At 41.2% G+C, this 14,827-nt stretch overlaps 1 protein-coding gene across 2 annotated transcripts; it reads right to left on the reverse strand.

Moving 5' to 3' along the window:
* Window positions 1-3,121: 3,121 nt before the first annotated feature.
* Window positions 3,122-13,965, reverse strand: TMEM114 (transmembrane protein 114). Of its 2 annotated transcripts, XM_071571263.1 has the most exons (4): window positions 13,782-13,965; window positions 12,490-12,570; window positions 3,748-3,885; window positions 3,122-3,354 (listed from the first exon to the last, which is right to left on the reverse strand). In XM_071571263.1, exons 1-4 carry the CDS (start codon window positions 13,963-13,965, stop codon window positions 3,122-3,124), a joined length of 636 nt encoding a protein of 211 aa, XP_071427364.1. The 2 variants fall into 2 exon arrangements, with proteins under 2 accessions (XP_071427364.1, XP_071427366.1); XM_071571265.1 differs by lacking the exon at window positions 3,748-3,885.
* Between the last annotated feature and the right edge of the window lie 862 nt (window positions 13,966-14,827).

Raw genomic sequence — 14,827 nt, forward strand, 5'->3', positions numbered from 1 at the left:
TGCCCATGACAACAATTAGTGAGTGACCTCTCCCTCCCCTTATCTTGTGCCTTTTTGGTATATTTTCTTTTGCACGTTCAGTTGAGGAGGGTGATAGAATGACTTTGATGGGCACCTGGAATCCAGCCAGGGTCAACCCACCACAGAGGTCTATTGGCTTTGGATCAGTGATCAACAAATGCATGGAGCTTCTTTAACTGAAGCTGTGTCTAAACCAAAAATGTCCCCTTGGTTATCAGAGGTGGGTATACAGAGACATCCAAACTGCTCTGCAGGAGCCAGATGGGGAACAGCGCAGACAGAGACTGATTCCTGGTGGTTTCATATCTACATTATATTCACCAGCACATCTCTAAATTCTTGTATATCTGCACCTTTTTCACACTCAGGGATTCCTCCCCTATCCTTCTCTGCAACCCCTTGAGGAAGCCTTTAAATTGGTGACTGGTATTGTCCAGTAGCTCTGTGCACTCTACCCCTCAAACAGTACTGTTCTGCTCAGCACATCTGTTTTTCTTCACTTGAAATGTGACAAATTACCAATGAGTTTGAAATTCACCAGAAAATAATGGCAACAGTCAGTGTCCTCATCTCCATAACGTATTTTGGGGAAAACACAGCAAAGAGCTGGGTATTAAAAATCATTAGTTTCAGCAAGAGGAAGAAGCTCATAAGGTCATTTGTCTCAAATTACATAAAATCCTTTCTAGGATGTTTTCTCTTCCTAGCGTGATTTTTCAAAATGTTCAATGCTAATTTGACTATTCCAAACCATCTTTTGTTCTTTGTATTCAGAAGGAATTTCGGAGAAATTCAGGGGTTATGGGGTTATGCAAATATTCAGGAGCAGAAGATACTCTTTGTTACCATTGTGCCAGATATTGCAGAAAGCCAGAATGAGAAATTTAGGAAAGTCATGAAAATTACAATTGCTCTAATTCAATAACAGATTCATTGGCTTTCTACTTGCATTTGATCACTTGAGTACTTTATATTGTAGCTGTGTAAGTATCTTTTAAATACCTACCATATGTGACATAGGCACTTCAAAAGCATCATAAAAATGGTAGAATAGACATGCAGAAAAAGTCAAAAAATATTTAACTTAGTTCTTCCATGTCTTGATAAATAACTCCCAGCTCTGAAATGTCATTTTATTTAATTTTACAACATTCAAAACCACTTTAAAATAGCATCTGTAATAAATATTCAAAAAATAACTCAGATTATATTTTACTGTTACAGCTTGCAGTGAGTAACATCATACAAATTGTATTACAAATAGCCTCACCAGCACCAAAACACAGAATTACATTTTACATAATTCACTTAAGCACATGGAATTTTGGCTACAGAGGATTTGTTTTTCTTACTCTTCTTCTAGAGCTGATTTGATATGCTTTAACTTGTAAAATCACTCAGTTACATGGTCCCAACATAAGGCAACATGGAAAATACCTGAAAACCAATGTCAGAGCAAGTGAGAATTACAAAATTGTATTGTATAGTCACAGAATTTCTACTACTCAGTCCATTCAGAATTTATAGTCTTATTTCAGTCTGATAACAAGCAAGATCTGCCAACCAAGGTCTTAGACTGGAATTCAGAAATTCTGGTTTCATATGACCTTGGGCAGGTTTCTGGCTCAGTTCTCCATTCACAGCATGGTGGTAATAATGTTCCCTTTTGCCTTGAAGGACTGTGAGCTCCCAGAACTCCCTACCACTATTTTTCATAAAGGAATCAGTACTGTGGGACTAAGATGAAAGCTGAGCTCAGTAAGAATAAGTGTGCAGTCTTTAACATTGGGACACACTGACAAAACTGTCCTGGTATTTAACAGAGGTAGGTGAATGATGCCCTTTGCACTACTGGAGAATGTACAAGGGACTTGCCCAATGACAGAGTGTGCCTGACACAGCTCCTGAGTCACAGTCCTGAACTGTGGTGTGCTGAGGTCCTCCAGAAACACATGATCAAACAGAAATGTAGTGAAGCTGCTAACACAGTCAAGTCTTTAGTCAAAGCCACAGCAGTCAGGGAAATTTCTTCAGTAACTTCAATTCTCTTAAATGCTACTACCCAGAGGAAAAACCAGATTGCTTGGCACCTAAGATGAAATTCATGTGTCCTGTGTGTTGAGTTTATTCAGCAGCTCTCAGCACAAGATAAACATATTCTAGCACAAAGCATGTGCACAAACTTCAGGAAAAGGAAGCATCATCAGGACTGCAAAGTAAAAACTGGGAAATGCATCAGATACATCTGCACTACAGAACTGAAAAAGCAGCTAGTAATAGGCTGAAAGAGAGAAGTATGCCTGAGCATCTAAAATAGACTAGGGCTGCTAGAATAGTTAGTTAAAACAACTGGGAAAGCAGCTGTATCTTTCACTTGCAGTACAATTACCATTGCACTGCACTTGAGAACTTCACCATCATAGTCACTACCATATTTACAGAATCATAGAATGGTTTGGGTTGCAAGGGACTTTAAACATCATCTAGTTCCAGCCACCAGGCTCTTGTCCAAAGTCCCTTTCCAGCTCTCTTGTATCCCACTGGTGGTACTGAAATGGGCTTTAAGATCTCCTCAGAGCCTTCTCTTCTCCAGGCTGAGCACTCCCAGCTCTCTCAGTCCGTCTCCATAGCAGAGGGGCTCCAGCCCTTGGAGCATCTTTGTGGCCTCCTCTGGACTCAATGCAGCAGGTCCATGTCCTTCTTAGCAGGCTCAGAGGAGAAACCAAAAGCTGCCTGCAAGGTACTCCAAGGCATGTTGCTGAGACAGCAGAAAAGATAAAAGAAATTAAGAGATGTGCCCCATTCTAAGCAATAAATGGAGATATCTTATGAGCTGCTGGCTGAAATTCTTCTGAAAACACTAACACTGCAATGTACTTTCTTCTAAAGTCACAAGGGTTTCCTTACAGACAGCACTTGAAATGTTTTACTGATTTATCAAAATCTTTGTGTTTTTATAGCCAACGGTGAGGAAAAAGGTTTACAGCAGCTGCCAAGATACTCAACCTTTCCACTTTCATATACCTCTAGTGACCAGATGGACCAAGCAATTCAAACTATCAGGCTCTGCAGGGTTCTGTTGCCACAAAGATACCTGGTTTCATAATGTCTGTTCACGCTGCCGTTTCAGACCCACAACTCTTGCTGCCAGGAGGAACACGGCCCCGGTGAGCACTTCTGCCACAAAGGAGATCCACACCAGTGCCAGGGACCAGCCAAACCTGATATCGATTTCCACCAGGAGGTCCTTGCTCCTCAGGAGGCAGACAGCTTCTTCAAAGGCAGCAGTTGAATATGCAATATAGACACTGATCCCGGTAAGTGTGACGAGAGCTGAAAAGAGAAACACACTCAGCTAGTTAGTAGCCACTGCAGAAATAAAAGCAATCAGCTGGATATGGCTTAGAGCCTCTTAGCCACTCCTTTCTATCCTACCAAGGCTGGATTTCCAGTTTATCTTTGAAACCTAGTTGAGGTTGTTTTCTTGGGGAAGGGTGAGAGGTATGTAAAGGGAGGGTTATTTCTCTCCATTGAGTACAATGTGTTCCCACTGTTAAATACTGAATCAAAATGTCAGTAGCTGAGCAGACTCAAGTGAATGAACACCAGCATTATTCTGATAGGAAACTCCTGCTTGGCTTTTATTCCCTGGAAAAACAAAGTGATGTTTCCCAGATACAATCTCTTACTATTTAAATTGGTTAGGTTGGGAGTTTGATATTGTACCTCCAAAAAGAAAAAGCAGTCCTGTCATTAGAAGCAGAAGGTAGGCCCTGGCAAGTATACTGATGAAACCAGTCATTCCTCCAAAGATCATCAGTATCAGGCTGAGAGGCATCAGGATGACAAGTGTTCCATGCATGTCTGAGGAAAAATAAAGGATGTTAATATTTTAATATTTTATTGTGGTGTGAATTGATGTACTAGTAGAGCCCCTAATCAGAATCATAGCCTTATTCTGTGCTGCACAAACAATAAAATGGACAATCTCTTCGGTTTTCAGTTTAAGTTGGCAGGACAAATATGTATTATGGAGGAAAAGGTCATATACAGAGCAAGCCATCATAGGATCACAGCCTGTGTTTCAGAGACCACAAGTATAAAAGATATGTCAGAATATATATATTTTTAAGCAATTAAACTGCTCTCAGGTATTAAACCTAGCTGGATAAGAGGTGATGCAGAGTATACCAGGTGGGTTCTGACAATTTTAATAAAAAAGTAGCCCTGGTTATCTGAATCACACAGGTCATAGTGAGCGGCACTGTTCTGTCTGGGTGGTGAGAGCCAGCCATGCTTTTGATTAAATTCTTTCTCTTCTGTCACATGTCCTCTGCTCAACAGATCTAGCAAATTGTTGATCTTTTCCTTTGTTGCAGCTGACCATCGGCTAGAGGTAAATTTTCCCATCCAGCTCTGATTCTGTCTTTGTTTTCTACAGCAGCTTCACTAAGTACATTAACCTATCCTGCTCGCTTCCTCCCATGCTAAATGTTTTACATTAGTTTTCTTGATCCCTATAACATTTTAATAGCTGTGCAAACAGAGGGTTGCTATGTATTTTTTCATACAACAATTTTTTCCATCATAAATCATCTTTGTGTCATTGTTCCCTCTCATGCAATCTATCCACAACAGTCAACTCAAACTTTTCTAGAATAATAACAAAAAAAAAGAATAATTCAAGTATTGATTTATTTAATACCAGAGGGTAGTTACTGAGGAAAAAACCTTTAAATCCGTATTCTGAAGAGGTCTAGGCTTCAGTGTCTCATTTAATTTCACAGAGGAAAGACAATATACCATTAGCTGGTTCCCCAGGAAAAGGAATCAGCTAAGAGATCACAGGTCTTGTGAGATCAAGGGAACCATTTTTTTAAGTGACTGTAACTACCCACTGAATGGAAGTATCCCATCTGCCACTGGCTAAGGATCCTGCTTATCCTCTTCAATAGCATTATCAAGATAAGACACAATTGTGTATCTCTGCTCAGTTCTAGAAGATTGGAAGGTTAGGAAGGACATGCATGGAATCAAGGCAGACACTGTTCACGTCTGTACTTGAGTAGAATGTGGTTTCAAGACATAATTATTTGTTTTGTCTAGCATAGAACATGATCACCAGGAAAAATATGGCAAATAACAAAGCTGGGGGGGGCTGATCTTACTGTCCTTCTATTTCTGTTTGTTTATGCTGGTATTTTCATGTTCAATCCCACATATGCCCATGTCAGGACCAGCTGGTGCTCGGAAATCAAGAATTCAGCATTCTGCATTGAAGAGAGCACTTCATCTCTTTGATTGAAGAGAGCACTTCATCCTGTGATTCTGAAGCTGAGGACAGTCCCTGGACTTTCCTTCAGCAAAAGTGGCTACTGTTGCTGGCTAAGAAACACAAACCTATAGCAATTCTCAGTCAAATCAATCTTCAGCTCACTGGCTATAAACCAGTATGCCAAAACTGTCTGCAAATCTTAGCTGAATACCAAGATGAGAAATACCCATGGAATTTAGTTCAGGAGTTTTATAGTCATTGTTGGGGATGTGTTGCAAAGTGATGTGACAGAACAGAGATTTGGCTCTCAATTCAGTTCTCATATTCTACAGAGGCAGCAGGAACAGGCTGGTCTCCACCCACATTTGTGCTTGCTGAGGGTCATTGGGCCTGATTTTAATTCTCCACCATTCTGACACCTATATGTCCTTTTAGATTTAGTCTTGCACATAAAAAGTGAAAATGCTTTGGGTGGATAAAATCTGATGCACTTCCCATTTTAAAAGTGTGAATGTAAGAATGGTGCAACTCTATCCCCAGCCCTGGCTTTGCCAGGAGAGAGAAAAGACAAGGTCACCACTGGCTCTATGCCTTGTGATTTTCCAGGTATACCTCCCTAGTCCAAGTTACTGCTAACAAACTACACCTCAGGACAGCAGCACCAACAGTTGCTGTTTCTTTTACTTTCCTTGTCATTGTGTGATTTCAGCTACTGCAGCCTGAGCTGGGACACTGTTGGGTGAGGAAGATAAGGTTCTGAATGGAACCTTGTGAAGGAAAGGGAAAACAAATTCATACCAGAACATCCTGGGGAGTGTCAGAGATTACACTAATTATCTGTGGCACTTGCATGCAACATCACAATAACTCTGACTTTTATGTCCTCTTCAGTGGAAATTTAGGGTTTAGGGATATCTCAGCTGAAACCCACAAATCCCTCGGGCTTACTTTTCCTACACACAACTGGGATTACATTTCTCATTAATCACCTGCAGCTTTTTAAAAATCAAATATTTCATGGATTGTATTTGGCTAAACAGCACTTTTATCATCTCCAGTGTTCTAGTTCAATATCTAATACCCATTTGTTCTATGAAATCTGCAACTGCCTGGAAAACTTATTCTAAAATGCTGCCATGGAAACCACTCAGGAATCTGAATTCATGCCATCTGGCATACGATATTATGCCATTATATTCCTTGATTAGAGGAACAAAATTAGTTTATAGAAGAACATGATTTAAAATATCTTTACTGTGCTTCTGTCTTCAGTAATCATCTGTGAAAGAAGTTAAAACATTAATTTTGCAGTCATTTTAGTGGGGTTTTTTTTAGTTTCTATTGAAATACACATTTATGCATTATAGATTATACATAAAACTCTCTTCATATTGATGAAATTAATCTAGTATTGAAAAAAAAACCCAAACATTTTGCACAAGAAGAGGTATGTGCACTTTCCTGCAAAAACAGAACTCAATTTCCCACATCTATTGCTCAATGCCTAAGTTTCCCTGCCAGTCCAACACAAAAGATCCAATAGTATTATTGTGGAAATACTCAAACAAACTCATAAGCATTTAAAAACCACTCCTGGTTTTTAAAAAAGAACTAAATTGCTTGATCTGAGTTAATGAAGTTTTACATTAGCAGGCCAAAGCTGTTTCAGTAGAGGTCTGACCAAATATCTGTAAGAGTGACATCTGCAGTGTGTGTCCAGACCTGAGGATTTGGCAAGGCATTTCTAAATTATCACCCAACACATTTGTTGATGATTTGTTTGTCAAATCTGTGGAATGAACTAGAAAAATTGAGGGGTGTCAGAAGTAACCAACTGCAAGCCTAGCAGTTTTGTTAATCATCTCCTGTTAACATGCTGGAGCTTAATTGCTGCAAACTAACTTTGGATTTGTTTGCACAGCTTATAATAGCAAATAGTCGCTAGAAAACTGTAATTGTCACCTCATCAGAAATACTCCAAATGGCAGTGGCTCAGAAGAGCTTAATTAAGGGCCTGTTTATCTTACCCAGCAGTTACTAAATAGCCAGTTAGAAAAACAAAAGCCTCGAGCTGAAGCAGAATGCTGGCAGCTGCTAAAACCAGCACGACTGCTCTGGAAAGACTTGGCAAAACCAAGAAGAAACAGCGCATGGAGAGAGACTGACCTGCTTGTAAGGAAGAAAGGAAGGAAACAACTTAGAAAAACAATTAACAACTGAAAAGAACTGCTGTCTGTGGCTAAATGTGAGACTTCTGGGCTTGGACCTCAGGGACACGAAGGCCTGGATTCCTGGATTTTCTCTGTTCAACAGAGAAAAGATGATGGTGGAGGATTGCTCAACAGGGTTAGGGAACTCCGGGATAATTAGCCAGGCTTTGCTCTGTGTGTTACATGCTTTGGCCTGTGCTCTTCTCAAAAAGTTTCTGAGCTAAGCTGGAAGACAAATTTCAGATAGTAGAAATGAGATGATGCTACTTGGAACAGGGGACACTGACAAATAGGACTGTGTAGAATGATGAACGTGAGCGATGCACCGAGGCTCACATTGTACTGCCACGTTTTGAGAACAAGAACATTCATCAGAAGTTGTCGCTCGTTAGGCCTCAGCTGCAGTGATGCTGAAGTTATCTCAGATGTCTCTATATATTTACTGTAGTATCTACTCTAAGTACCCAAGCAGATGTTCACTGGGACTTCTCTGAAGGAACAGTACACTGTTGCTCAGAAACAAAGCAGATCCGGTCAGGTACACATCTACCAGATCAATTAAATTAGAATTTCTGTGTACATCACTTGGGTCTTATTTCCCTTGGCTTCTGAACCACCTCTTGCCAGATATTCCAGACCTAGTGGTTCCCTTCTGATAACATCAAACCAAAAGAAAAATTGCAAAGAACTGTCAAACCCCCAGGAAAAATGTCATGGCAGCCAAAGAACAGCAGACTCTATAACATTACAAATGGTGAAAATAAAATACACTAAGTAAAAATCAGGCAGGACCATGAAGAGCAGGGCAAAGTGTGAAGGCAGCTGGTTAGTGACTGTTAGAGGGTCCACGTGCTGTAAGGAAATCCAGACAAGTTTATCTGTACTATTACACTAATTTTGTTGAGGGAGAAACCAAGGCAGCTGTTACATTAAAACAACTGAGGTATCAGTAACTGGCTCCACTGCAAAGATTGTTTCCCTGCAGGAAGCACTAACTTGTCTGCAGCCTCCTGGTTCCAGTTACACGGATGTCTGAAAAAGAAAAAATAAAAATACTCTTGGGAGAATACTTTAAGCAATTGTGCATGGGCAGCTGTGCACTCTGGTCTTGATTTTACATCAGGAAAAACATCTTCTTCCAGCCACATATAAGTGGAAACCACATCCATTAACTGCTCATCTCTAGATGGCTTGAGAATAGAGGAGAGCACTAAAAATGGACCTGTAAAATCAGTCACTGTCCAAGATGTTCATATTACAAACAGAAAATCAGGATTGTCAGATGCTTACTCGTACCTTGTAGGTACCTAATGCAGATGGTTCGTGTCACATGGACAGTAAGAAAGAACAGCAGTTCCTCTCACATTGCAGTGCAGGTGGGACCCCACCAGCTCAGGTGCAAAGCTAAGATTCAAGAGACATTGTCTGGTTTCGATCAGAAATGTTTAGAACACTGTTCATTTTGCAGGGATTACACTGGGGCTGTCTTTACCTAAATCTATATTGATATTTACAAATTATTAACAACACAGATTTTGGTAAATGCAAAATATTTATATTATGAAAATACCTAAAAGCAACATTTGCCCAGTGTAACTTGTAGGGGTTTTGTGTGGTTTTGTTTGTTTGGGGTGTTTTTTGTGCTGGTGCTGATTTTGGATTTGTTTGTTTGCTTTGGTCTTTTGTTTGGGTTTTTTTCTTTCAAGAAATTCTTTTACAAAGCTGAAACTCTTGAGGAAAATCTTTCAGCTGAGTAAATACTGCCACTCCTTCTACACACCATCTTCCCTCTCTCTGCATGTGATCCTCAACAACACTTAGATGTGATTTTGGATGTTATGCTTCTTCTACAGGAAAATGGCAAAGCTGCTCAGAACTCCTGATGCAGCTTCCTTTGAAGTCAGAGTGACATCTTTATTTTATCATCTAGTGAGAGATGGATTCAGCTCACCATGAGAAAAGGTTGCTCTTCCTGCTTGTCTCCCACAGCTGGCACAGGGGAACACATGGCAAGGCAAAATATCTGGGGTGTCTTTGCTGACAGATTTCAGTTCTGAGGGTGATTTTCAGAGGACTATAATCCTACTGGCCACCGAGACCCTTATAACTGTCTAAACTGTGAAAAGTGACACTTTCATTCAAAGTGTACATCTGCAGTAAAAAAGCATATTTTAAGTGCAGAAATATCCAAAAAGCTAATGACAGACAGTCTAGTGGTATTTGTGGCTGATATTTCAAACAAATATATAACCATATCATAATGTAATCTGTAGTAGGAAAATATTTCATTCATTGTGGATTTGAGGGAGAGAGATGGTGTACACTGTATGTTCAGCTGGAGGGAGTGGAAAAAAGGCTAATGTAGAGGAGAAGGCATGTTTTGCCTAATCCATTAGAGGAATCACTCAGGAGTACTCCTGTGATGTGAAAACATGACTTACTCCCAGGCTTAATATGACCTAAGTTGATTGCCTGAGTAATATTGCTGCTAAAACAGGATTTTAACTGGTATGTCCAATTATTTTAACTTGCCAGGAGCTCTCTTTGAAGTACGCAGTAAGCCTAAAGGGAGAGAGATTGGAAACATGAAGGAAGGTAATGTGAAGGCTTTTCATTGTCTAATGAAGGGTTTGTCTTCTGGCAGTGACCAGTACTTTTATTGCCACTTAGACCCAGCTCTTTGCACTCACACATAGACCTTTCCCATCTTTTTGGCGCTTGTGTCGAGTTAAGACAAGGCAGTGCATTCGAACTCTGAAGAATGAGGGATGTGGTCTATGTGTTACTTAAGTGCCTACATGAGGAGACAGTCCTTTAAAATGTTTTAGGAATAATCAGCAAGAAACATGTTTAATGTTGTCAGAGCTCATGAAATGCAGTCTGCCAATCAAACAGTGAGAAATGTGTGTACAACTAGATGGAATGCAATTAATCCCATGTGAATCTTCCTCACAGGCACACACAGAAAAAAAGGATAATTTTTTTTAAGTAACCAATTAAAGCTATGTTTGCCCTATACAGCAACAAATGAAGAAACTACTGTAACTTCACAGCAATTCATGTTCCCACAACTTTCCTCTGTAATTCTGGTTGAAATGTGTTGTAGATTAAAATGGTTTGCCTAAATATGATTCAGTGACCATAGTCAGAAAATATTTAAGAAAGAAGAGCAGAAGGTAATATCTCAGTACTTAGAGAACTTAGATGTCACTTAGAAATATCTGTATTTCCTCCAAGGAAGTACTGACATGGCAGTTCCTGTGTTCAGCTGCCATTGCTGCAAATCTGTAGCCTCATCATCCTGAAACTGCACTGAATCTGAACATCCAAAAAAATCAAAAAGTTCACTCTGTAGGGCATTCTAATCAAACCTAGCAGGTTCTTTCAATGGAAACATCTTTGATTTCTTATCATTTTTAGGCAGACTATGCCTACAAGTGTCTTTGCAGACCTGAAATCTGTCCAGGAACCTAAAATTAGTACTTGATGTGAAAGTGAGAGAAAAATTCTCTAAGGCTCTGAAGAGCTGTAAACATGGTCATTAATCTGATTTTTACTCATATCCACTATTTTCTTATACTTCATGATTACCAAAGAGCTGTTCTTTGTTTCCAAGCCAACATCATTATTACAACCAAAAGAGCTCTGTATAATCTGTGACTTTGTTTTCTTATTTCATGGAAGAGATGCAAGCTAAAATCTTATCACCTGAGAAAAATAACAGATGTGCCTTTGGCAAACATGCACACAACTTTCAAAATGCTAATAATTTTATCCTGACATTTTGGACTATTCCCAACATAACAGTTGAGCTGCCCACACCTAAAACGTGATCAGTCTGGTTAGGATCAATTATCAGTGACCCCTCAAAGGTTTAAGTGATCAAGCAGACAAGGATTTTCACTGATCCTCACAGTATTCAGCAACATCAAGCAGATAAAGCCCTCTGTCTTGAGCAAGAAAAATTTAAGAAATGGCACCTTTCTACCTCAAAGCACAGAGGGACAACCTGGGCTGTCAGTCTTGAACCTGTCAATGGGTTTATACAGTTCTTTCAGTAGCCCACTGGGATCTTATTCCTGCTTCCCAGTTACAGCTGGGACAGCCCCATCAGCACCTCCCAGGCCTCCATTCCATGTGTGCTGAACTTTTAGCTGCATCATGAGATGTGCTCCAAGAGACTAAGGACACTCTGAGGCTCTCTGGAGGATTGTTCAGGGAATGGCTGGTTTTGAGGGAAACAGTCCCATTTTAAGACACAGGACAAATGCACATGCTCTGCATGCAAGGTGGAAACAGCCAGAGACAGAGAGGAGATATAAGTAAATTAAAAACTTGTAAAAATTAAGCCTGTACATGAGCATGTGTGAGAAAAGGATGGTGCCGAATATAATGCAAAGAGGCTAAATCATCTTTTAGGAGATGCCCCTAAGGATTTGAAAATGTTCGGTTTGGACTTTTTGAAAACATTCTGATATTGACAAATTAATTAAAAAATGTAAATATAATTAGGAGCTTAGTAGTTTTGAACATGATGTTCTTCATAGACTTTGAACACTGGTTTTAGTCATTGATTTATTTTCTTAAATTCTCACCTACTTAAGTCTTTTGTCAGTGCAAGGAATCCCACTGAAAGGGGAGAAAAGTAGCTGTCTAAAGGATTAATTTAAATGTGGGCTTAAGCATTTCTAGTGATCAAACTCCTCTGAGGCAATTCTGAGCATTTTGTCTTTATTTTTAACAATTGTGTACCTTCCTGTGCCATTCCAGTCCGAAAGGTCTTCCTTCTGTGGAAGAAATTAGCTGAGCTTGACCTCAAATAGATGGTTATTTCAAATAGGCAGTGACAGATATTGTATAGAAGCAGAGTCAAGACACCATCTCAAGGAATTCCCCCTCTGAATCAGAAATGAGTCCTTGTAAGTGGCCAAGGAGGGAGGGAAGGGTGGATAGAAATATAAAAACAATATAAATGCTACTCACACAAAAGCTGTCTGTGTGAATCAGTGATGTTTGCATTCTCATGCCAGAAGGGGTTTATCAAAGGATAACATTCACTCCTCACTAATAGAGAAGGGGAAAAACAATGAGGAAAAAATTACATTGTAATAACTTTTTGCTTTGTTTTTATTGGATGTAAGTATAATTCATATAATACCAACTGCTTTTAAATGTCATTCCTAAGTAGGGAAGGAAAGAAGAGGATTTTCAGTACCCAGCACTGGCTGCTCCCATGGGGCTTGACTGCTGGAGTCAACAGGGAAACATCTGCTCGTTGCAATGGGGCTTGGGATCCAGCACAGGGAGAATTCCTGTAACCTGCTCCTTCTCCCCACTCCACTGGAAGCAACATCCTTTCTTGCCTACGGTGAACATTACTTACTCCTTGCTTGTAATGGTGGAATCAAAACCAAAAGTAACATTAACTCAATGGGGAAAATCCTATAATATCCACATAGAGTTTAAGGACTTTTCATTAAAATTTAGAATTGTGAAACACCAAGCAAGGCCAAACACAATACAATTACCTGGTGAACTTGGTGAGTCTTTAGTCTCTTACCTTTAGTTAGTATGCAATTAAGTTTATTTAAATTATTTATAGATAATGTATAGATATTTTAATTCTATATTTAAAAATTTAATAATTTTACATGTTTCAAACTAACAATGTTTATACTGCTATATTATTTTAATAATGCATAATAATTATATTAACATTGTATTATTTATGTATATAAACTACATAGTGTTTATACTTATATTCTATATATTTATATTCTTATTATTTATCATTTTAATGGCTTTAACCCAGAACTTTAGCCCCTTAATTCCCCAAGCCAAATGAAAAGACATCTCCTTCCTTCTAAATGGTTAACGTTTATTAAATTATCTCGGATTAAAAGTTAATGCAAAATTAGGTGACAGGAGCAGAAAATTCTCTCTCCCCATGTCTCCGTCAAGTAACACAGGAGGTATCGAGAAGGCACTGCCGACGGGTGCCGGGCACGGCAGGGGAGCGGCCGCCCCTTAAACACGTAGAGCCAAAGCCCTCAGGGCCGGACCCGCATTCGGACCCCCGCAGCTGCATCCCCGCAGCTGCATCCCCGCAGCTGCAACCCCGCAGCTGGACTCCCGCAGCTGGATCGCCGCAGATGGACCCCCGCAGATGGATCGCCGCAGCTGGATCTCTGCAGCTGGACCCCCGCAGATGGATCGCCGCGGCTGGATCCCTGCAGCTGGATCCCCGCAGCTGGATCCCCGCCCGCCCCACTCACCGCGGCAGGTCCGCCACAGCCCCGAGTGCGAGCTGAGCGCGTCCGTGCCGTTGCCGGACGCCTCCAGCTTGGAGGCATCGATGATGTACCAGAAGTCCGTCGCGATGGCCACCACGAGGAAGACGAAGCTCGAAAGTCCCACCAGGGCCACGAAGAGGGAGAGGGCGCCCAAGTTCACCCTCATGATGCCAAAGCCGCTGCCGCCGCCCCGCCTCGGCCAGACTCGACGGCCGCGCAGGTTGCGCGCCCCGAGCCCCGCCCCACTCCCTCCGCGCCCCGCGGGCGGAGCGGGGACCCCGCCCGGCCCCAAAGGGTCCCCTCCTGTCGCCTACCCCGGTCGCTGTCCCCTCGGCGCTGTGCCCCAGGCTATGCACAAGTTGCACAAGAGCGGAGCACGGAACCCTGCGCGCTCGGGCGGGGGCAGGTGAGCTCTGCCTCCCCAGAAACAGATACCTGTGAGAACACACGGGGACGGGAACCCTGATCGCTCCCTTATTCCAAACACTGCTGTCCTGTATGGGAGGAGGGAGCAGAAGTGGAGGGCTGGGGAGCAGTGACAGTGCTAGTGTTCCTGCATTCCTTTCTGATGTATTGACAAGAGATTTCCTCTGGTTCTTTCCCTTCCAGATGCCGACCTCAAAAGCACAGATCTAACCAAATTTGAAAGGTGGTGTGAGAGAAGGCAGTAGCGTGGCAATTGCTACCTGGTGCAGCGATGTCTGTACCCTGCTTGGGATTATTTTCCTGCCGGAATGTCACTGATGGAGAGAAGGACACAAGCAGTACACCTTCTTCCAGAAACTGTAGTTATGTAGGTCCCAAGTGCATAGGTGTTCATGTGTGAGCCCCTAAGCCACACTTCAGGTAGTGCACTGAAATGCTGAATAACAAGGTAAATTGCTGTAATAGAACCTTGGTTTAAAATCTGCAGAACATTTACTCTGGAGTTTTACTGCATCATTTCACTGGCATAAAGATATAGTACAGGTAGGGTCAATCGGGTGTCTTGTTTTCTTCCTTGTAATTCACTTCAGGCTTTCCAGGGA

This window comes from Pithys albifrons, chromosome 16, assembly GCF_047495875.1.
Source record: "Pithys albifrons albifrons isolate INPA30051 chromosome 16, PitAlb_v1, whole genome shotgun sequence".
NCBI lineage: Eukaryota > Metazoa > Chordata > Aves > Passeriformes > Thamnophilidae > Pithys > Pithys albifrons.

Bases quoted from the DNA above. Each gene is read 5' to 3' on its own strand.
- TMEM114 (XM_071571263.1), bottom strand. From the start codon at position 13,965: ATGAGGGTGAACTTGGGCGCCCTCTCCCTCTTCGTGGCCCTGGTGGGA. The intron at 12,571-13,781 runs GTGAGTGGGGCG...CTTCTCTATTAG, and splicing joins GCTGTGGCGGACCTGCCGCG to TGAGGAGTGAATGTTATCCT. The intron at 3,886-12,489 runs GTGAGTAGCATT...ATTTTTCCTCAG, and splicing joins TTCACACAGACAGCTTTTGT to ACATGCATGGAACACTTGTC.